Source organism: Dendropsophus ebraccatus, chromosome 2 (genome assembly GCF_027789765.1).
Source record: "Dendropsophus ebraccatus isolate aDenEbr1 chromosome 2, aDenEbr1.pat, whole genome shotgun sequence".
NCBI classification, from domain to species: domain Eukaryota; kingdom Metazoa; phylum Chordata; class Amphibia; order Anura; family Hylidae; genus Dendropsophus; species Dendropsophus ebraccatus.
In genome coordinates this window covers 27,194,840-27,219,427 of record NC_091455.1, presented here as the reverse complement: position 1 = coordinate 27,219,427, position 24,588 = coordinate 27,194,840, and the positions used below count along the sequence as shown (strand labels likewise).

The following is a 24,588-nucleotide window of genomic DNA, read 5'->3' as shown; positions in this document are numbered from 1 at the left end:
GTACAATCTGGTAGTGGCTGGACCTAGACACACGCTGTGATACCCCCTTACAATGAGCAGTGAAGTTTTATGCAGGTATACTACAAATCCCAGCAATAGAGTGTGGTACCCACTAGTTTAGGGGGGTCTGTATGGTACAATCTGGTAGTGGCTGTACCTAGACACACTCTCTGACACCTCCGTCCAATGAACAGTGAAGTTCTATGCAGGTTTACTACAAATCCCAGCAATCCAATGTAGTACAGCAGCACCACCAGCCCCAAAATCAAAATAGAGTACACTGAGCACTTCTTAGGGGTCTGTATGCAACACCTAATGTCCCCTTTCTGCCAGCAGCCGGTCACCACAGTGTGCTGGTTAAATCGTGCTAGCAGCACTGCAACTCCCAGCCAGCAGTCTGTAGTAATACTATTAAAAAACGATTTGAAGCCCTGAAAAGGGCTCTTTGTTTATATTGCTAGTATATACCCTGCCTACTGGAACGCTAAATCCTACACTGATGCTCTCCCTGACCAGCAGCAGCTCTGTCCTTGATCTCTCACAGCATGCGTCTGAAGCGAGCACTGCCGGCGCCGAGTTTTATATAGCAGGGTCATCTGATCTGGCCAACCAATCGCTGCTATCGACATGTATGGGTCCCACGTCATCGCAGGATGTACCAAAGAGTCTCCTGCATGTTTTTTGGCTGAGAAATAGCGCCCAAACTTACAGGAAACGGATGATAAGATTTTCTCGAGTATCACGAGATGCTCGTCCGAGTAACGAGTACCATTGAGTACCCAGTTCAGACGAGCATGCTCGCTCATCACTAATTATAAGACTAACAAAAATAAGAATATGTCAGATCCTCAGAACTCACCGGTAATGGAGATGAAGGCGCTGAAGAGCAAGAATCAGTAGCAGTGATAATGATATAATAAACTTAGGAAGAAAACTGACGAATAAACGATATTGGTTCTTCATCTCCATCTCCGGTGAGTTCAGAGGATCTGACACATCACCAATTGCGCATTTACGGGACCAGCTTGAACATTAGAGTCGGCAACCTACAAGTGTACTGCCATATGGAACCTATATGTCTCCATGACCAACTGTAGTTCATCCATACCTCCCAACCGTCCCGGATTTCGCGGGACAGTCCCGTTTTCGGGGTGCTGTCCCGCGGCCCTGGAACGGCCCCCTGTGTCCCGCATTATATGTGGCCCCAGCAAAAAAAACCATAAACCAGTAACTCACCTGTCCTCCGGTCCCAGCAGCTCCTCTCCCGGCAGATCGCACACTCCCGTCATCCTCCGAGGCGGGCAGCGGGGAACAGAGACACTGACTGTGCCGGAAGTGACCTGCAGCCTCTGTCATGAATCACTTCCGGTACAGTCAGTGACTCTGTACCCCGCTGCCCGCCCCGGAGGATGACGGGAGTGCGCGCTCTGCCGGGAGGGGAGCTGCTGGGACCGGAGGACAGGTGAGTTACTGGTTTATTGTTTTTTCCGCTGGGGCCACACAAATGGGGGTATTGGCTACTCTGTGGGGCGCTATACGGGGGATTGGCTACTATGTGGGGCACTATATGGGGGGATTGGACAATATGTGGGGCACTATATGGGGGCATTGGCTACTATGTGGGGCACTATATGGGGGATTGGCTACTATGTGGGGCACTATATGGGGGATTGGCTACTATGTGGGGCATATATGGGGGCATTGGCTACTATGTGGGGCATATATGGGGGATTGGCTACTATGTGGGGCACTATATGGGGGATTGGCTACTAAGTGGGGCATATATAGGGGCATTGGCTACTATGTGGGGCATATATGGGGGCATTGGCTACTATGTGGGGCATGTATGGGGGATTGGCTACTATGTGGGGCATATATGGGGGCATTGGCTACTATGTGGGCACTCTATGGGGGTTTGGCTACTATGTAGGGAACTCTATGGGGGACCGGCTACTATGTGGGGCACTGTATGGAGGGACTGGCTGCTATGGGGGGCACTATATGGGGATTGGCTACTATGTGGGGCACTATATGGGGATTGGCTACTATGTGGGGCGCTATATGGGGGGATTGGCTACTATATGGGGGGATTGGATAATATGTGGGCACTATATGGGGGATTGGCTACTATGTGGGGCACTATATGGGGGATTGGCTACTATGTGGGGCATAAATGGGGGCATTGGCTTCTATGTGGGGCATAAATGGGGGATTGGCTACTATGTGTGGCACTATTTGGGGGATTGGCTACTATGTGGGGCATATATGGGGGCATTGGCTACTATGTGGGGCATATATGGGGGCATTGGCTACTATGTGGGGCATATATGGGGGATTGGCTACTATGTGGGGCACTATATGGGGGATTGGCTACTATGTGGGGCATATATGGGGGATTGGCTACTATGTGGGGCATATATGGGGGCATTGGCTACTATGTGGGCACTCTATGGGGGTTTGGCTACTATGTGGGGCACTCTATGGGGGATTGGCTACTATGTGGGGCACTATATGGAGGGATTGGCTACTATGTGGGGCACTATATGGGGATTGGCTACTATGTGGGGAACTATATGAGGGGATTGGATACTATGTGGGGCACTATATGGGGGATTGGCTACTATGTGGGGCACTATATGGGGATTGGCTACTATGTGGGGCACTATATGGGGGGATTGGCTACTATGTGGGGCACTCTATGAGGGGATTGGCTACTATGTGGGGTACTATATGGGGATTGGCTACTATGTGGGAACTATATGGGGATTGTCTACTATATGGGGCATTATATGGGGATTGTCTACTATATGGGGCATTATATGGGGATTGGCTACTATGTGGGGAACTATATGGGGATTGGCTACTATATGGGGCATTATATGGGGATTGTCTACTATATGGGGCATTATATGGGGATTGGCTACTATGTGGGGAACTATATGGGGATTGGCTACTATGTGGGGCATATATGGGGATTGGCTACTATGTGGGCACTATATGGGGGGATTGGCTACTATGTGGGGCACTATATGGGGGGATTGGCTACTATGTGGGGTACTATATGGGGATTGGCTACTATGTGGGGCATATATGGGGGATTGGCTACTATGTGGGGCATATATGGGGGCATTGGCTACTATGTGGGCACTCTATGGGGGTTTGGCTACTATGTGGGGCACTCTATGGGGGATTGGCTACTATGTGGGGCACTATATGGAGGGATTGGCTACTATGTTGGGCACTATATGGGGATTGGCTACTATGTGGGGCACTATATAGGGATTGGCTACTATGTGGGGCACTATATGGAGGGATTGGCTACTATGTGAGCATATATGGGGGATTGGCTACTATGTGGGGCACTATATGGGGGCATTGGATACTATGTGGGGCACTATATGGGGGCATTGGCTACTATGTGGGGCACTATATGGGGATTGGCTACTATGTGGGGCACTATATGAGGGGATTGGATACTATGTGGGGCACTATATGGGGGATTGGCTACTATGTGGGGCACTATATGGGGATTGGCTACTATGTGGGCACTATATGGGGGGATTGGCTACAATGTGGGGCACTATATGGGGGATTGGCTACTATGTGGGGTACTATATGGGGATTGGCTACTATGTGGGGAACTATATGGGGGGATTGGCTACTATGTGGGCATATATGGGGATTGGCTACTATGTGGGGCACTATATGGGGGCATTGGCTACTATGTGGGGCACTATATGGGGGCATAGGCTACTATGTGGGGCTCTATATGGGGGCTTTGGATACTATGTGGGGCTCTATATGGGGGCATTGGATACTATGTGGGGCACTATGTGGCGGATTGGATTCTATGTGGGGCATATATGGGGGGATTGGCTACTATGTGGGGCATATATGGGGGGATTGGCTACTATGTGGGGCACTATATGGGGGCATTGGATACTATGCGGGGCACTATGTGGGGGATTGGACACTATGTGGGGCACTATGTGGAGGATTGGACTCTATGTGGGGCACTATGTGGGGGCATTGTATACTATGTGGGGCACTATAATGGGGGATTGGATACTATATAGGGCCTTTTTGGCGGGATTGGATACTGTATAGGGCACTACTCAGTCAGCAGCATGTGGTGACTGTAGGGGAGTGGCTTTGGAGGGGTGCTATGGGGGCGTGGCTATGGAGGGTTGCTATGGGGGCGTGGCTATAGAGGGACGCTATGGGGGCGTGGCTATGGGGACCGCGGCGCACATGTCCCTCTTTACAAAAGTTGGGAGGTATGTTCATCTTGTATTGAAGTCAGAGGCCCCCAGCAGGGTCTAATGGTGCGTTTACACAGACAGATTTATCTGACAGATTTTTGAAGCCACCACCAGGAATGGATTTGAAAAGGGGAGACATCTCAGGCTTTCCTTTATGATCTGTTCCCTGTTTATAGTCTGTTCCTGGCTTTGGCTTCAAAGATCTGTCAGATAAATCTTTTTGTGTAAATGCACCATTAGAGTTTAATTTCAGTTGTGCAGTTTTACTCAATAACTGTCTTCTTTTGCTCTACATTTGTAATCACATACATATATTATCTTTCACAAATTTAACTTTAATACAATTCCCACAAATCTTTCTTGGTGTGTTTTTTTAAGGACTTTTCTGTATGGATCTGTGTGAAAGCTCACATTGAAATCAATGAAGTACTAAAAACTAGATTAAAATCATCACCGAAATCTGCACATTAAAATCCACACTGATTCTGAGGCGTTATATATATATATATATTTTTTACCCAAGTGAACATGCCCTAAGAACATGTGAATAAATCCTAAGGGTACAAACACACACACCGTATACGCAGCAGATACGCAGCAGATTAGATCTAAATAACTGAACACAGCATCAAATCTGCACCATCAAATCTGCTGCGTATCTGCTGCGTATACGGTGTGTGTGTTTGTACCCTATGGGCATGTTAAAAGCATGTGGCTTTGATGGTGCAAACCACTACAAATTGGGTCTAAAAAACATCTCCTATTGATTTCAAGGGGAGCCTCATAAAAACCATGGGGGAGATTTATCAAACATGGTGTAAAGTGAAACTGGCTCAGTTGCCCCTAGCAACCAATCAGATTCCACCTTTCATTTTCCAAAGAGTCTGTGAGGAATAAAAGGTGGAATCTGATTGGTTGCTAGGGGCAACTGCGTCAGTTTCTCTTTACACCATGTTTGATAAATCTCCCCACATATTTGCCTGTTATTTTTTCTGCTTGAAAGCGAAGTCATGTCACTTCATTTAGGCTGTTATGCCTGTGTACTATGCATTTTTTCACACTAAAATTAATGGGACAATGTAAAACCCCAATAAAACTAAATTTGTTCTCCACTTTGGTGCATTTTTGGTGTGGACAAGGTGTGCTGCTTTTGTCCAAATCAACAAGATATCTACAATTCAGGAGGTGGTAGCATTCGGGGCAACACTATTTCTATAGAATTTTTTCTATTCTATTTTTAAAAAGTTTTTGTTTGAAAAACAATAGAATAAGAACAATCACAAGTTTGCAATGCTTTCAACCAGATTAATAATACTAATCAATAATTTACACAATATAAATAAATTATAGAAAGGAAGAGGATAGGGCATTAGAAAAAAAATTACAGTTTTGTATAGAGATGAGCGAATCACTCAGAAATTCATTTTGTGTAATTTGCGAATATTCGCAAATTGCATACACATTTTTATTAAAACAGGCAAACTATAGTAGCTACAATAGTGGGACTATTACAGAGTAACAATTTTTTTCAACAGCTGTTGCTGTGACTGTCAAAATTGGAAAATGGCAGTTAAAAAAAAAAAAAAAAGTCAATCAGCCTGTCAATCATTTAATTTCCACCATGGACAGTAGTGGACGTTGGTAAAAGATGGACACTGTGTTCACTGTAACTTCCTATAATGCACCCCCAGCACCCAGTGACTTGGTATAATGAACAACAGTTACCCAGTAAATTGGTAAACTGGACAATGGTTTCACTGCTCCCACAGAAAACAGGGAATGCTACTGCAACTGCTACAGGAGCGGGACTGGTTGCCGGGGGCCCGCCGATCGCGCCCCCGCCAACCAGCCAGCTGTTTTATTTTATTTTTTCTTGTCTACCCGTGGCCGGGGCCTCACCACCCCCGGTCGAGAGGCATCAGGTGATGGTGACTGACAGCTGGCCTAGCCGGATTGTACCGTACAGCCCCCCCAAAACTAGTGGGTACTACACTGTATTGCTGGGATTTGTAGTACCATCCTGCGTAGAACTTCACTGCTGGCCCACGTGTTCAACCTAGTGTTTCAGCGGTTTCTTAAGACCTACCCCAATTTGGCTGACTTGTTCACCAAGGTGCAGCGCATCTGTGCGCATTTCTGCAAGTCAACCACGGATGCTGCCACCCTTAGGGCAGTGCAAAGGCGCTTGCAACTTCCGGCTCAGAGACTCTCAACAGCTCCGTTTCTCAACACCGAGTAGAGGATGAGGAGGATGAAGAAGAGGAGCAGACTGGTGCCGCCACTGAAGAGGGTACCCATGCTCAATCCTTAGTTGTTGAGAGTGTATCGCCTGAAGAGGATGAATTGGTGGAGGAGGAGGAGGAGGAGGAGAAGGAGGAAATTGAGGCTAGTGAGGAGAGAGAGTTCTTGCGTGTTGGGACCCTGGCGCACATAGCTGACTTTATGTTAGGCTGTCTTTCCCGTGACCCTCGGGTTAAAATTTTTTTGAAAACACCGATTACTGGGTGATCACCCTCCTGGACCCTCGGTACAAACAGAACTTGTCCACTCTCATTCCTGCCGAGGAACGCAGTATGAGAATGAATCAATATCAACAGGCCCTGGTGCAGAAGCTGAAAATGTACTTCCCATCTGACACTACTAGCGCCAGAGGACGTAGTTCTGTGGGCCAAAGAGCGGGGGAGAGGAGCGGTGGAGCCTTAACTGGCATCCATGTTGACTACTGCTGTGCCTGCCCTTGCCTCCTTTTGGCTGGGCCTTAACTGGCATCAATGTTTACTACTGCTGTGCCTGCCCTTGCCTCCTTGTTGCTCGGCCTTAACTGGCATCCATGTTGACTACTGCTGGGCCTTTACTGGCGTCCCTAATTTAGCATCCTTGTTTTGTCCATTTCGTACCAAATGATTTGTGGTCCATATGCCTAACTCTGGCATCCTTGTTGACTACTGGTGTGCCTGCCCTTGCCTCCTTGTTGCTGGGCCTTAACTGGCATCCATGTTGACTACTGCTTTGCCTGCCCTTGCCTCCTTTTGGCTGGGCCTTAATTGGCATCCGTTTTGACTACTGCTGTGCCTGCCCTTGCCTACTTGTTGCTGGGCCATAACTGGCATCCATGTTGACTACTGCTGTGCCTGCCCTTGCCTCCTTTTGGCTGGGCCTTAACTGGCATCCATGTTGACTACTGGTTTGCCTGCCCTTGCCTCCTTGTTGCTGGGCCTTAACTGGCATCCATGTTGACTACTGGTGTGTCTGCCCTTGCCTCCTTGCTTCTGGGCCTTAACTGGTATCCATGTTGCGTACTGGTGTGCCTGCCCTTGCCTCCTTGTTGGTGGGCCTTAACTGGCATCCATCTTGACTCTTGGTGTGCCTGCCCTTGCCTCCTTGTTGGTGGGCCTTAACTGGCATCCATGTTGACTACTGGTGTGCCTGCCCTTGCCTCCTTGTTGGCTACTGCTGGGCCTTAACTGGCATCCATGTTGACTACTGGTGTGCCTGCCCTTGCCTCCTTGTTGGCAACTGCTGGGCCTTAACAGGCATCCATGTTGACTACTGGTGTGCCTGCCCTTGCCTTCTTGTTGCTGGGCCTTAACTGGCATCTATCTTGACTCTTGGTGTGCCTGCCCTTGCCTCCTTGTTGGTGGGCCTTAACTGGCATCCATGTTGACTACTGTTGTGCCTGCCCTTGCTTCCTTGTTGCTGGGCCTTAACTGGTTTTCCATGTTGACTACTGGTGTGCCTGCCCTTGCCTCCTTGTTGGTGGGCCTTAACTGGCATCCATGTTGACTACTGTTGTGCCTGCCCTTGCTTCCTTGTTGCTGGGCCTTAACTGGTTTTCCATGTTGACTACTGGTGTGCCTGCCCTTGCCTCCTTGTTGGCTGTCCATCCGGGGAAAGCAGCTCAACATGAAGATTCTTGTTATCTCCTCCTCCTCCTCCTCCTCCTCCTCCTCCTCCTCCTTCAATTCTCAGCCAACAGCCAAGTCTTCTCCCGACATGCAGTGTCTGGCTTAATTATTGGGAGGCTCAATTGCTTCCTCAATCACTTCTAATGGTTCTCTGTGTCCTCACTGCCATGCTCTGACATCACACTACGTCTGCGGAGGAGCGGGACTGGTTGCCGGGGGCCCGCCGATCGCGCTCCCGCCAACCAGCCAGCTGTTTTATTTTTTATTTTTTTGTCTAGCCATGCGTGGCCGGGCCTCACCACCCCCGGTCGAGAGGCATCAGGTGTACCCTTGATGGTGACAGCTGGCCTAGCCAGTTATCTGTCAGCACCTGGGTTCGTGTCCACTAAATATCCCAGCCCCTGGACACACTCCAACTTTTGGGTGGGCTCACTTGTTTCCTCACTTCCTCAATTGCTTCCCAAGTTTGGAGGTTTTTTTAAAGAAAGTGCGGATGACCGACGGACTGTAGTGTGCAACGTGTGCCACGCCAGGATCAGCAGGGGAGCCACCACTACCAGCCTAACAACTACCAGCATGCATAGGCATATGAGTGCTAAACACCCCACTCAGTGGAACCAAGGCCGTTCAGTGACGGCAAGTCGCACCCCTGCTCCTTCCCCTTTGTCACTTGCTGGCTCTGTCAGTCCCTCCACCCAGGCCCCAGGCACGAGCGCCTCCTGCCCTACACGCACCCCTTCACCTCCACTATGCTCCACACCCTCGAGCAAGGTGTCCAAGCACAGCGTTCAACTGTCCCTGCAGCAGTTCCGTGAACGGAAGCGCAAATACACTGCCACTCACTCACAAGCACAAGCCCTAAATGTGCACATAGGAAAACTGCTGAGCTTGGAGAAGCTGCCCTATCGGCTGGTAGAGACAGATGCTTTTAGGAACCTCATGGTGGTGGCTGTCCCTCGGTACTCTGTCCCCAGCCGCCACTAATTTTCACGGTGTGCCGTCCCAGCCCTACACCAGTTGTTGAGCGTGTATGGCCTGAAGAGGAGGAATTGGTGGAGGAGGAGGAAATTGAGGCTAGTGAGGAGAGGGAGTTCTTGCGTGTTGGGACCCTGGCGCACATGGCTGACTTTGTTAGCCTGTCTTTCCTGTGACCCTCGGGTTAAAAAAATTGTTGACAACACAGATTACTGGGTATTCACCCTCCTGGACCCTCGGTACAAACAGAACTTTTCCACTCTCATTCCTGCCGAGGAACGCAGTATGAGAGTGAATCATTATCAACAGGCCCTGGTGCAGAAGCTGAAAATGTACTTCCCATCTGACACCACTAGTGCCAGAGGACGTCGTTCTGTGGGGCAAAGAGCGGAGAAGAAGAATGGTGGAGCAAGCAGCTTGTCAAGGGGCAGGGGAACACTCTCCAAGGCCTTTGACAGTTTCATGGCACCCCAGCAAGACTATGTCAACCGTCCCCAGTCTAGACAGAGTAGGGTCTGGCCTAATAATTGGGAGGCTCAATTGCTTCCTCACTCACTTCTAATGGTTCTTTGTGTCCTCACTGCCATGCTCTGACGTCACACTACGTCTGCGGAGGAGCGGGACTGGTTGCCGGGGGCCCGCCAATCGCGCCCCCGCCAACCAGCCAGCTGTTTTTTTTTTATTATTATTTGTCTAGCCGTGCGTGGCCGGGGCCTCACCACCCCAAGTCGAGAGACATCAGGTGCACCCTTGATGGTGACTGACAGCTGGCCTAGCCAGTTAGCTGTCAGCACCCGGGTTCATGTCCACTAAATATCCCAGCCCCTGGACTCACTCCAATTTTTGGGTGGGCTTACTTGCTTCCTCACTTTTTTTTTAATGGTTCTCTGTGTGCTTAATGCCATGCAGTGTCTGGCCTAATTTTTGGGAGGCTCACTTGCTTCCTCCCTCATTTTTAAAGGTTCTCTGTGTGCTCAATGCCATGCTGTGTCTGGCCTAATTTTGGGGAGGCTCACTTGCTTCCTCACTCACTTTTAATGGTTCTCTGTGTGCTCAATGCCATGCATTGTATGGCCTAATTTTGGGGAGGTTCACTTGCTTCCTCACTCCCTTTTAATGGTTCTCTGTGTGCTCAATGCCATGCAGTGTCTGGCCTAATTTTGGGGGAGGCTGACTGGCTACCGCTTCTACCTTGTTCACTCTGTCCTCACCGCCATGCTGTGGGTGTTTTTTAGCGTGGTTCATGATATACTACCTCTGTTTTAAAGGACAACTCCCGCGGGACCCCCCCCAAAAAAAACACAGACACACACAGACACCATACTCACCATCCCTCCGGTGATGATCGCCACTGGATTCGCCCGCTGTCCGCCTCTCCGTCACCGCTGTCCGCCGTCAGGTTGCTTCAGGTTCCAGGGGATGGAAAAGGCTGCCAGTGCGCTTTCGCACCGTCAGCCTTTTCATTGGTTGGAGCGCATCACATGGCTTCCAGCAAGCTCAGCCAATCAGGGCTGAGCAAGCTGGAAGCCATGTGATGTGCTCCAGCCAACGAAAAGGCTGCTGGTGCGCATGTCCACCAGCAGCCTTTTCTATCCCATTCACTTTCCATAAAGACGCCGAGGAGGAAGAAGACCCGGACCGCCCCCCGGCTCTGACGTCGTCGTCACAAGATGGCGCCCAGGAGAAGAGGACCGTGACGACCGTAATAGGTAATGTATAATTTCTTTAACTTCCGGGGAGGGGGGGGGCGGTCAGGGGTTCGAAAGTGGGGGAAGGGGGCCAGACCGGGTATTTAACCACATTACAAAGTTATATAACTTTGAAATGTGTGTTGAATAAGCAAAAAAAAAATTTCGTGGGAGTTGTCCTTTAATGGTTCCCTGTGTTCTCACTGCCATGCTGTGTCAGGCTGAGTTTTTGGGTGGTCAATATGCCTACCTCTGTTTTAACCAGGCTGTTGCACAGAATTAGGCATAATGGTGCCATTAGGCAGCCTCAGAGGCATGCATACATGCTGCCCCTGCTGTTTCCTGTCCATTTCCGTTGTGTTTCCATCAATTTCTGAGGTTGACAGGTTTTCACACGACCTTCCCTCTACCGAACTTTGGTCCCCTGCAATAATGCTCGAGAGATCGGGAGATATTTGTTTCGAATAACGAGCACTCGAGCATTTTAGTACTTGCTCATCACTAGTTATAACGTAACATTATATATGATTATTTGGAAATGCTGAGTGTGAAAAAAGATAATAGTGTGTAGACAGATATGCAGTAGGTATAACTAAATTGAAGACTACTGAATAAGTCGCTTAAAACTGCTGACGTCTGCATTTTGTGGCTCTATACACACACACATTATAGCATGGCCTGCTAGAGAGACATTCAAGATTGGTGAAAAGAATATTAAGAATGAACCACTTGCTAATCCTCAGCAACTGTTGCTCCCTCCACTGTATATAAAATTGAGACTCATAAAGCAGTTTGTTAGGGCTTTGGGTGGAGATGGGGAGTTCTTCAGGTACATCACTACCAAATCTCCTGCTCTTTCCCAAGCGAAGTTAAAAGCTGCCATATTTGATGGCCTGCAAATAAGACTTCTAACCAAAGAATTCCTTAAATCCATGAAAACCATAGAGAAGAATGCTTGGTCTGCTCTCTGATCTTCTGATCTTATTACAGAGTTATAAGGATGGTAACAGAGAAATTTTAAAACTTTATTTTTTTTTTAAACCCTTACGGGACACAGCCATTTTTCATTTTTGTGCTTTCCTTTTTTCCTTCTCGTGTATATAAGGCCATAGCGCATGCATTTTTCCATCTAGAGACCCAGATAAGCCCTTATTTTTTGCGGCACTAATTGTACTAATTTTTGCCTAAAATATGCCATGAAACTAGAAAAAAAATATATGTGTGGTGAAATAGAAGAAAAATGCTTTTTTTTTTTAATGGGGGGGGGGGGGGGGGCTTATGCCGTTCACCCTAGGATAGAACTGACTTCTTATATATGTTCCTCAAGTCAGTACGATTAGGACGATATGTAACTTGTAAAACTTTTATTTTATTTGATGGCTTTTTTTAAAAAGCCATCAAATAAAATAAAAGTTATACAAGTTACATGTCACTGTAATCGTACTGCCTTGAGGAACATATATAACATGTCAGTTATACCATAGGGCGAATGATGTGAACACAAAACCAAATTATCAAAATAAAAAGATTTGCACTTTTTTCAGTTTCAGTGCACAAATAATTTGTTTCTGGTTTATCGGTATATTTTATGGTTAAATTAAGTCTGTCATTTCAAAGTATTATTGGTGTTGCAAAAAATAAGGGCTTATCTGGGTCTGAAGGAGAAAAAATGCAAGCGCTATGGCCTTTTAAACACAAGGAGGACAAAATGAAAGCACAAAAATGAGAATTGGCCCGGTTTATCAAACAAATTTGACGTATTGCATATTTTTTGCCTTCAAATATGAAATCAGCCCCTTTCATTTGGGTAAAATCAGCAAAAATATTTAGGTCAGCAGAATTTGTTTTTTCAAATGTAGACCAGTGTAATAGATGTATTTATGGATTTATCTTAATTTTATTTATTTATGTTCTTAGTGTCTGGAAAACACAAAGTTATGAGACGTGCCGTGGCTGGGATGCTGGACACAACCATGTCAAACATAGTAGTAAACTTTAAGGCCTATCAATGCTACTTTGGGAAGTGTATCCCATCTACTGTAGCTCCAACTACAACTACAACTACAACTACATCTACAACTACAACTACATCTACAACTACATCTACAACTACAACTCCAGTTACTGGAAGGTAACTGTATGTAGATCACGATATATAAATCTCAAATAGTCGGACAATTTACTCAAACTGTATTTTAACTTTCTCCTGCTGCACAATAACAGGGTGTCTTCAACATTAATATTTATTATATTTAGAAATACCTGCTGTATATGATATCCAATGCAATGATATACTCACCATAGAGCCAAGGCAGCTGATATGGGGCTTATGATAGAAGACCGTCTAAATCAGATGGCACCGTCCGTCTTTGTGTGTATTTTGAACATGCATGGGGCTTCTACATCACAGGGACATCTACATTAGCTAATAAAAAAAGAAGGAAGCAACCTAGAGAGGAGGGCCACAGGAGGCTTTGTTTAGGAAGCTCCAGATGGTAGAGTATGCATATGACAGTGAAACAGTACCACATAAAAGAATTAAAAAAAAAAAAAAACATCTGAGGAGAGCACTCAATAAAAAAAAAAACATTGGTTGCACTTCAATAGGATGTGGGGAAAAAAATATTTCATACACAGCAATTGATTAAACACTCTGTTATGTGGTAGTTTACATTGATGTCAGTGATAGCGCCCCCTGTTGTTCCTTGTTTTGCTGATTTCTGTTGTGCCCACATCTATAGATTTAAAAAAATATTCAATGTTTGGGCAAAAATTCCTTTTACAAGCATTTATATTTTCTTGACAAGCTTTTACTAGTTTGGGGTGATTCTTGTCAATAAGCCTATCATTTCTAACTATCTTTTTTTTTTTTCTTTCAAAGTGACGGAGGAGAAGAAGAAGAAGTAACAGCTGGTAACCCAACAAGGTATGTTTTTTTCCAAAGGCAATATGATGACAGCTGGAGATGTACAGGTGACCGTTTGTTAATGTTTATCATTAATTATTAATCATTAAAAATTGCTCAGGCTAACAGGGCCCTAAAAATGACAGCGATCAGCTAAGGACTGGGGAAAAGCCCAATCCTTGGCTCATCCTCTGTTTAGAACTTTAGGCTTTAAAATGTATCATTGTAGGGCACACATCTCCCTGCGTAAAAAGAGGATGTGAGTCTGATGACGATAAAGGGAAAGTGATATGCTGTCTCTCCAGCTCTCACCAGTTGCAGTGACTTCAGGATGATTTATTGTAGCATACTGCACTCACAGGAAGGGAGACGAATGCAGTTATGAATACACTGCTTGTGTTCCAGTATCTGGCATCTCCAGTCTTAAAGCGAGACTGTACCCAAAATCTGCCCCCCCCCAAACCGTACCTTGTACCTTCAGATAGCTGCTTTTAATCCAAGATCTGTCCTGGGGTCCGTTCGGCAGGGGATGCAGTTATTCTCAGATTGCCCAGATTGCCAGTACATGGGGGGGCCACCTGGGCTGTAAAAGTAACAGGCATCACAGCGGATACCCCCCCTACTCCCAGGCCCCCCAGGCCCCGGTGCTTACTAAGCAGCTGCTGAAGGGGCCAGGGTCAGACTGAAGGCCTCTGCTGTCACAGGTGGCACAACAACGCACCACTGTGAGCAGCAGCAAACCTCAATGCATGCTGACGGCCCGACCCCATTACATACTGGAGGAGGAATATGCTGCTGGAGGAGATCTGCTGCACAATGATGCCAGTCCCAGGAAGAACAGTGGGGAGAGGAGGAGACAGCATACAGGGGGTTACTGGGAGTCCCGTCCCCTGCAGGAGGAAGCTCCGCCCTTATACTGCCCGACAACATACAGGAGAGGAGGACTATGTAAGTGCCTCAGTGTAAAGCATTTTGTGTGTGTGTGTCTGTGTCTGAATGGGTATATACTGTATCTGTCTGACTGTGTACATAGGACTGTGATGTATGTGCTTCTGTGTACAGCATGTGTGTGTGTGTGTGTGTGTGTGTGTGTATCTCTGAATGGGTATATATGTGTCTGGCTGTATGTACATACTGTATGTGACTGTATGTGTCCCTATGTATGTACATTCCTGAGTGTATATACAATATGTGCCTGTGTGTGTATATGTATATATATATATATATATATATATATATATATATACAGTCTCATAATAAAGACACATATTCACAGAGACACACATATGTACACACACACTCTCCTACATATAGGCTATGTTCACATAACGGCTCTTTTCGTAATTTTCTATACTGGTTAGTGGAGGGGCACAGGATAAGTGATCTGCAGTAACTAGGGAGTTACCAAGGGTCAGACTGCAAAGTAATCCTGGTAAAAAAAAGCTGTTTCCTGGTCACATGACTACACTGGGGTCCGCCCACAGGAAGTGAAGAGAACAGGGCTGCAGAGAGGTGAAAATAAAGGATTAGATCTGATTAAAAAAAATTGTAATAAATAATAATAATTAGATAGATAGATAGATAGATGTATAATTTTTTTTACCAAAAAATGTCTAATATAAAAAAATGTAAAATAATAATAATAAAAAAAATAGGTTTAGGGGAAATGTTTATTCAATCCCTTCATGTCCTGCACACAAGCATTCATTATGTTTACAAGCATGTATATATTCTTGACAAGCTTTTACTAGTTTGGGGTGATTTTTGTCAAGAAGCCTATCACTAATAACTTTTCTTTTTCTTTTAAAGTAATGATGGAGGAAAAGTGACATCTGCTTGTTCGATATGGTATGTTTGTTTCCGAAGCCCTATGATGACAGCGAGCGAGTTAGAAGTGACTGTTACATTAAAGGGAACCTGTCACCCCCCGTGTCGGGGTGACAGGCTCTCGACCCCCCGTTAGAGCCCCCTATACTTACCTAATCCCGCCGGGTCCCGCTTCTGGAGGTGGTCGGGTGATGAAGATCTCAGCCGCTGCAGCCCGGCGCGCGCGCTCCTCAGATGAGTCCAACGCTCATAGAGAATGACGGAGCGCTGGACTCTCCTGTCATTCTCTATGGGTGTTGGACATATCTCTCAGCGCGCGCGCCGGGCTGCAGCGGCTATGATCTTCATCACCCGACCACCTCCAGAAGCGGGACCCGGTGGGATTAGGTAAGTATAGGGGGCTCTAAGGGGGGTCGGGAGCCTGTCACCCCGGCACGGGGGGTGACAGGTTCCCTTTAAGTTCCCAATGTTTTTTTTCTCATCTCGGAAACATACTGTCGGCAGAAAAAGACCACTTGGTCCATCTAGTCTGCCCTTTAAGTATTTAGTAAAATCTTTAGTAAAATTATTGTATTGCATCCCTTATATTCTGTTTGCAACACTTTCTCAAGTCTGAGTGAAAGATGAGACTGGGCTGAAGGTGGAGCAAACTGACAAAAAAATTGTGGACATGCAACCTCCAATCTTTGATTAGGTTCTATTAAAATTATAGATATTACATTAGGGACTTTTAAAAAGGAATCTGTCAGCTCCACAGTTAAACAGTCCAAGAGATGGTGCTGAGCTGCAAGCTTCCTCCCTCCCACTCCGCACCCTGCCTTGCATGAGTGACATATGGAGCTTGGCTTTTACAATGGAGCCCTATATGTCTGAGACAGAGAGGGGGGCTTTCTACACCACCTTTCTACTTAGCAACAGAACTGGCAGGTGCTCTTTAAGATATAATAAGGTAACTGCCTATGAGAATGTGCCAGAACTACAGGCAGGCAAGAAGGCTTTGGAATACTATGCATTTATTTTATTTAAGGATTTCTCTCCAGCAGGTTTGAATGCAGGTGCCTTGTTCTAATAAAGTGGGAAAATTTTTTACAACAGTAAAGTAAAGTGTATACTCCTTAGGCTGGGTTCACACTACATTTTTGCAATCCGTTTTTTCCTGTTTTTTTTTTTTTTTTTTCAATCCATTTTTTGCAAAAAAAAACAAAACGGATGCCTTTGTGTGAATCCGTTTTGATCCTTTCTCCATTGACTTCCATCATAAAAAACAAACAAATCAAAATGCATCCGTTTTTTTAATGGAAGTCAATGGAAAAACGGATCAAAACGGATGCACACAAAAGAATCCGTTTTTTTCATCTTTTTTTTTTTTTTTTCAAAGAACGGATGAAAGAAATGGATTGCAAAAACGTAGTGTGAACCCTGTGTGCGAAGCTGCTAGAAAGGTGCCCTCTGGTAAAAAAAATGTAAGAATGAGAGAACGTCAGAGTTGGTGGCATTGTGACACTAAACTCACTTCACAAAAAAATGCTAGTAGTTTAGCGACCAAAAATAAAGTGATAGTCATGGCTCCTTTAAGCAGGTATAGAGATGGCTCAAGACATGAGCTCTCAGTATACACGGTGTCTCCAAAAATAGAAATTTGGCAAACATGGAAATTTTCTTGGTCACTAAGGGGTTAAAATTCAGTTCAGTATTAATCTTTAGGATTTCCATAAAGATCATTAACACCTTAAGGGCACATGACATACCCGTATGTCATGGAGTCCCCAAGGGGGTACAGAAAGTGACCACACTCTGTACTGTGCCGCACCAGCTAATAAACCATTTAAATGCCACTGTGAAAACTGACAGCAGCATTTAAATGCTGTTAAAATGCCATCCATGGTGGTTGTGATGGGATTGCAAACCCCAGGGCACGATTGATCCTACTTGCCAGACTGAGGTCCAGTGATGCTCTGGCGCTAATCCTGGTCAGGCAATTGCTTACTTTGGGCTTCAGCAACCCTAAGTAATCAAGTGAAAACTGCAATATTAAATTATCATATCCCTGATCTCGCACGGTAAACAGAGTGGGAAAAAAAAAAAATTAAAAATTTGAATAAAAAGTTGCATATAAGCAAGCAAGCTACCGATAGAAAGTACAGATCATAGCACAAAAGGTAACCCTCAAATAGCCCTATTGACAAAAAAATAAAAGCGTTATAAGGATGGTAATAGCGCAATTTTAAACAATAAATTTTTAAAAAACAGTCAAATAAAATAAAACTTACATAAGTTGCCTATCGTAATCGTACAACCTTCAGGAACTTTTTTAAATTTTACAGCAGGAATACTTTTTGTCTGGTTTTGTAGCATATTTTATGGGAAAGTTAAGTCTGCCATTGCAAATTATTGGTATAATTGGTGTTGCAAAAAAGGCGTATGTCAGTCTGTAGGTGAAAAATGCAAGTGCTATGGCCTTTTAAACAAAAAGAGGAAAAAAGAAGTGTGCAAAAATGAAAATTGGTTTTGTCCTTAAAGAAGTATTCCAATTTCAACAAATGAGAAGAGGGAAAGTGTATGTCATATAATGTGTATATATATGAATATATATTATGCTTAAGTGAGGGCAGCATAAACTAGTGACAGAAATGCTTAACAGATCAGCGTATTACCTACATCATTTTGTTGAGTCGTTCTTCTAATATGCAGGAGAATAGGATTCTTGCTGTACCCAGCCGCTGATTGACAGTTGGCTGCTAATACACAGCAAGGATAGATAACTGCCAATCAGCAACTGGTCTGCGAAGTTTTCTGCTTCTCATGAATAATGAGGACTACTGGGCTCATGCACATATTGGTTAGGACTACATATCGCCATGTTATTGAGGAGGATATCTTTGGATCAGCTGCACAGAACAATGGACTGTAAGTGATACATCATTCTGTTCAGCTTCTCTGTCACTACATCATGCTACCCTTAGATAGGACATACTGACAGAGTCTCTTTAAATCCAAAAAAGACATCTTTATTACATAAATCTCAACAGCAAGAAAACACAAAAGTCCCTATGCCCAATTCAAAAACATTTAAAATCTTACCACTAACGGGACCAGACCAATACAATTTACCCCAAGGGAATGTAACCCGTGCCAAGTATTCACAATGCAGTATATACAAAAGCAACGCTCACAGCATGTAAACCAAAATAAAGTGCCAAAAGCGTGTCAAAGGAATTAGACTGCAAATAAATATGCACGAATATATGAGCAGATATCACAAGGGGAGGCAAGAGCAAGATTACATATGTTGCAGACAAAGATGCCCAGTTATCTAATTTCATAAAGGTTTTTAACATAAACAGACTAAGTAAAACTCCCCAAACCATATTTTATATATTCTAGTAAAACAACGTGCCAACTTTGTCCCCATGGTTGACCCATTTTGTTAAAATTTTTCAGAAAGTAAGGTACGCATAACCTTGGTTTTAAAACTAGTATACTATTCCTGATTATAATATTCATCATGTATTTCCAGTTTATGGTCGGATAGCTCCTTTTGGGAATCATCGCCCGAAAACTATTATACTGTTCCAGTAGAAGGATCCAGTGTTGTAATCCCACTAGGTAAGAATGTGCTCACTTTTTAACATTATTTGTATGCTGTATTTTGTCCTTTTTAAAATTAGTTTTGTTATACCCAGTGTGTTGCACACGTATGTATTTGAACAACGAACAGTGATCCATTATGTTTGGCACCATGTCACTACATCATTTACATTAAAGGGATACTTTAAAATATTTCTCTTTTCAAATCAACCAAAAGTCATACAGATTTGTAATTTACTTCTATTTAACAATCTTAAGCAACCAATCAGATTCCACCTTTCATTCCTCACAGACTTTTTGGAAAATGAAAGGTGGAATGTGATTGGTTGCTAGGGGCAATTAAGCCAGTTTCACTTTACACCATGTTTGATAAATCTCCCCTATGCTATCTGGATAAATTTGGGGCATTGTAAATAATAAGAAATAAAAGTTTTATTCTTTTGATTTATGACTAAGCTTCTGTTTCCATTCCAGGCAGGTGGGTTATAGCTGATATAGAGATCCCGTCCCTGTATAAACTCACTATTTATGGGACCTTGGAGCTGAGAAATCTTACTGACAACTCTACAACCCTATATGAGCCCACCTTCAAAACAACTGTAGTCAGTGCTACATACATTTTCATCCAGGTGAGGATCACTATGCTTGGTAAAAAATGTAATTCTGTAAAATATCTCTGAACATTAATGATTTCTACTTTCCTTGTTTCTTGGTTATGGACAGGGTGGGAAATTGATAGGAGGAACAGAGGACAACCCATTCCAGGGAGAACTACATATTGTACTAAGAGGAAATCATTTAACACCAGAGTTACCATTGCCAAATGGACTAATCCTAGGCTCAAAGGCTTTAGGTAAACTGAGATATGTATTGTTGTACACATTTGAAGACAACATGGACATTATAAATGTAAGCGTCCATTCCCTCATCTTCTCTGTGTAGGAGTGTTTGGTCAGCTGGAGCTACATGGACTTCCTCGCTCTGTATATAGAACAAAGCTGGCGAATACAGCATTAGCAGGATCCCAGCTCATCACAGTCTCCGAACCAGTAGATTGGCAGGTGGGTATGATCATTCTTGGTTTTGTCTTTTCTAATTAGGCCCTTATTCAAGGTATATACTTACATTAGATTTAAGTATTCCCACTGTAATCTCATACCAGGAAATACTGGTAGTTGGTCTCCACTAAAGGCCCTATAAAACAAAATGATTATGGGCTGTATTCAGCCCCTGCGGACGGTCATCTTGTGTAATAGGAGACAACGATCATGTAGGCTGATTGTTGTATGTCGCTCGTCTTTCAACATGCTAAAAGACAAACAACTATGATAGCAGCGATATGCTGCTGTCGCTCTGTGGAATAAGAGCAGTGGCAGCAAACTGCTGCTATCTTCTATCAATCTAGCAATCTAGCAGTCATCCAGGCAGCCCTCCCGCAGCTCCCAGCGCCAATGCACCGGCAGTGAGCGGGAAGGAGGAGCAAGCGAGCCCTGACAGCGCTCGTTTGCGCCTCTGCATCACCCTATGTAATAGGGGCTTAAGTCTGCAAGCAAGGGGGGTTGTGGGAAGGAGTGTGCACGGTTGCATTGAATAAGAGAAACAGATCACTGATCTCAGGGAGACCAGCCAAACGATAACACTGCTGGCTGCCGGTTAAATCACTCAATGCAGTGAAATCTTTGGTGCATTGCTCCCTGGGAAACATGAATATGCAAAAGAAGAGCCCGTGGAGCTTCATTAAAGAGTCTTGAAACACATGACTAGCCAGATATCCCTCCGGGAAGGACCCAGCAAAGGGGTGGCTCCTGTAGGGAAACCACCAAAACCACCATATTAAGTGGCCCTATAAGTCAATGTAATGACAAGGGAAAAATCAAGGCCAGGTATCCATCCACATACAGCTGTTTCCCCTCATCAGTGTGGAGCAGGATTCTGGCTAGGTGGGAGCAATGCCTAGTAGAGCCATAAGAGAAACAGATCGCTGATCTCAGAGAGACCAGCCAAACGATAACACTGCCGGCTGCCGGTTAAAGTGCTCAATGCAGTGAAATCCTAAGTGCATTGCTCCGTGGGAAACATGAATATGTCAAAGAAGAGCGCTTGGTGCCCCATCTACATTGACTTATAGCGCCACTTAATATGGAGGTTTTGGTGGTCTCCCTACAGGAGCCACCCCTTTGCTGAGTCCTTCCCAGAGGGATATCTGGCTAGTCCTGTGTTTCAACACTCTTAAATGAGGCTCCATGGGCTCTTCTTTTACATATCCATGTTTCCCAGAGAGCAATGCACCTAGGATTTCACTGCATTGAGCGCTTTAACCTGCAGCAGTGTTATCGTTGGGCTGGTTCACCTGAGATCCGTTATCTGTTTCTCTTATGGCTCTACTAGGCATTGCTCCCACCTAGCCAGAATCCTGCTCCACACTGATGAGGGGCAACACCCTGAAACAGCTGTCTGTGGCTGGATTCCTGGCCTTGGTTTTTCCCTTGTCATTACATTGACTTATAGGGCCACTTAATATGGTGGTTTTGGTGGTTTCCCCACAAGAGTCCTGTTGCATGGAAAAAGCAGGGTCACAGTTCAGAAAGGAAAGAGATTAAATCCATGGGGGAGACAAAACAGTAGAGGGATGTAAGTCACTAAAAACAGGATTCCTTTAAATATATCAGTGTGGCACATGTATAATTTTACTAACTTTGTTTCATGCTACAATCCCTTTAAATGTCATCAAATGTCTTTTGCAAGGTGGGAGAAGATATTCTGATAACTACTACCAGCTATAGTGCCTGGCAGACAGAGATCAGGCAGATCCTTAATGTTTCTGCTGACCAGATGACCCTGACTCTGAATGTATCCCTCAGCTACAATCACTTAGGTAAGTGACAAAACAAACATTATTAGTTAATATTTAAGTTTAACCCCTAGACGACCCTGGACGTAGGGTTACGTCATGGAAGTCTGTCCCCAGACGACCCATGACGTAACTCTACGTCCTGGGTGTTTCTCCCGCTATGAAGCGCGCTCCGGAGCGGAGCGCGCTTCATAGGAGGTGGGGGCCAGCTGCAGTGAGCAGCCGGGACCTCACCGGTAATGACACGCTGCAGCGATCGCGCTGCCGCGTGTCATTAACCATTAAACGGCGCGACCGCGGCGTTTAAGTGTAAGTGACAGGGGGAGTCCCCTGTCACTTACCGATCGGGACCCCCGCAGTGTGACTGCGGGGGTCCCGATCATTGAAACGGACCGCCGGAGGTCTCTCACCTGCCCCGTCCGGTCCGATCGGCGATCTGCTACACTGAGCCTGCACAGGCAGGCTCAATGAGCAGAGCGCCGATAACACTGATCAATGCTATGCCTATGGCATAGCAATGGTTAGTGTAAAAATCAAAGTATTGTATGTAGAAGTCCCCCAAAGGGACTTCAAATGTGTAAAAAAAAAAAGTTCAAAACACCAATACACTACCCCAAAACCCCTCCCCCAATAAAAGTTGAAATCACCCCCCTTTCCGATTATATAAAAAAAAAATTTTTAAATAAATAAATAGATAAACATATAATATACCGTAGCGTGCGTAATTGTCCGATCTATTAAAATATAACAAGCGTCATTGTGATCGGTAAACGGCGTACACGAAAAGAGGGGAAAAAGTGCGCAGATTACCTATTTTATGTTACATTATATATTTTAAAAAAATCAATAAAAAGTAATCAAAACGTCCGATCTTCACAAATATGGTATTAATAAAAACTAGAGATCATGGCGGAAAAAATGACACCCCATACAGCCCAATAGGTGAAAAAATAAAACCGTTATAAGCATCACAATAGGCCCATTTTATTAATATTTAATTGCCAAAAAAAAGGATTTCATAAAAAAAATATATATATAACATTAGAAAATCTGTGTAACCTGCATATGGTTGTGTTCGGACTGACCTATAGAATAATGGTATCATGTCGCTTTTACCATATAGTGCATTACGTAGACACAGGAACCCCCCAAACGTTACCATATTGCATTCTTATTTACGATTTCACCTATTTATATCTTCATAAATAATATATTTGGAATTCCATCATACATGTTATGGTAAAATGAATGACGCCATTACAAAGTACAACTATTCCTGTAACAAACAAGCACTTACATGGCTTGTAGATAGAAAACTGAGAGTGCTAGAGCTCTTAGAAGGGGAGGAGGGAAAAACGAAAACACTAAGATCAAAATTTGCGCGGTCCACTGGGTCATTTTGGGCCTGGTCCTCAAAGGGTTAAAGTGTCACTGTCGTTGAAATTTTTATTGCAGAAATCAATAGTACAGGCGATTTAAAGAAACTTTGTAATTGGGTTTATTAGCCGGAAAATGCATTTTTATCATGAAAAAGCAGTTTGAAGCTCTCCCCCCTGTCTTCATGGTTTTCCTATGGAGAGAGAAAGTAAGGGCAGCAAAAACAGGACAACAAAGAGTTCATTTACACTCACATCACGGGCTCTCTCCTGTGACAGTCACCACTGAGCTATCTGACATCTAATTAGGGCTCTGAATAGCTCCCCCACTGAGCAATCCTTTGTTCTCGGCTCTCAGCTGCCCACTAATCTCCCTCCTTCCCCCTCCCCCCTCCCCTCTTCATAGACCAGACAGATCCGACTGATGAAAAAACATTTGAGATTTGCCGATTCTGAACAGTGGATGACAGAACGGAGAGGAGAGGGGGGAACTGGGAAAAGGCTTTTTACATCCAGATAATGGCATATTTGGCTAATAAACCCAAATAAAAAGTTTCTTAAAATCGCCTGTACTATTGATTTCTGCAAAAAAACATTTAACGACAGTGACACTTTAATGTTAAAAGGTGTTTTATAGTTTGGACCATCTATGTATAGTTTATGGGTAACATTTAAAAAATCCTATAAAGTGAGTTACTCACAGTGGCTAAACGTAAAACCCCCTTTAAGGCACCAGCTGCCCCATATTAGGGGGACTACCCCTTCCCTATGCCAAATGTAGCAATCAGAATCTTTGGACCAACCGCCAATCTTATATGGTAACTTTAACTCAACAATTCTCAATGCCACCGAAGAGTTGGTAGTGGATAATCTGACAATTCCTACCTAGAACAATTCCTCTATGCTCACTGATAAATCTATCACCTGCAACTGAGGTTCCAAACTGCTGAAAGTGTGAGATAGTTGTTAAAACAAGGCAACACATGGTGTCTTTATTTATATATTTATCTGTGTGTTTAAAATATACAAAAACTCTTTATTTTCTAGTGTAAATAGTAAAGAGGCAATCCAAAGCTCCTAAAAGCTGGAATGCTTCCTCACTCCCCCTCCCATCCGAATCTCTGTTTGATTAACAGCTATCTAGAAGCTGAATCCCAAGGCGGGTGTGGTATGGGAGGGAACATGAGGAGGTGTCCCAGCCCTCAGCACAT

At 44.6% G+C, this 24,588-nt stretch overlaps 1 protein-coding gene across 1 annotated transcript in view; it reads left to right on the top strand.

Moving 5' to 3' along the window:
• The window catches only part of LOC138783038 (fibrocystin-L-like), a 218,263-nt gene that overhangs the window by 149,595 nt on the left and 44,080 nt on the right, over window positions 1-24,588 (top strand). The window contains exons 39-46 of the mRNA XM_069957185.1: window positions 12,748-12,961; window positions 13,712-13,756; window positions 15,545-15,583; window positions 19,080-19,168; window positions 19,625-19,779; window positions 19,874-20,003; window positions 20,093-20,211; window positions 21,896-22,025. Coding sequence (XP_069813286.1) covers window positions 12,748-12,961; window positions 13,712-13,756; window positions 15,545-15,583; window positions 19,080-19,168; window positions 19,625-19,779; window positions 19,874-20,003; window positions 20,093-20,211; window positions 21,896-22,025 — 921 coding nt within the window. The remainder of the gene's footprint in view (window positions 1-12,747; window positions 12,962-13,711; window positions 13,757-15,544; window positions 15,584-19,079; window positions 19,169-19,624; window positions 19,780-19,873; window positions 20,004-20,092; window positions 20,212-21,895; window positions 22,026-24,588) is intronic.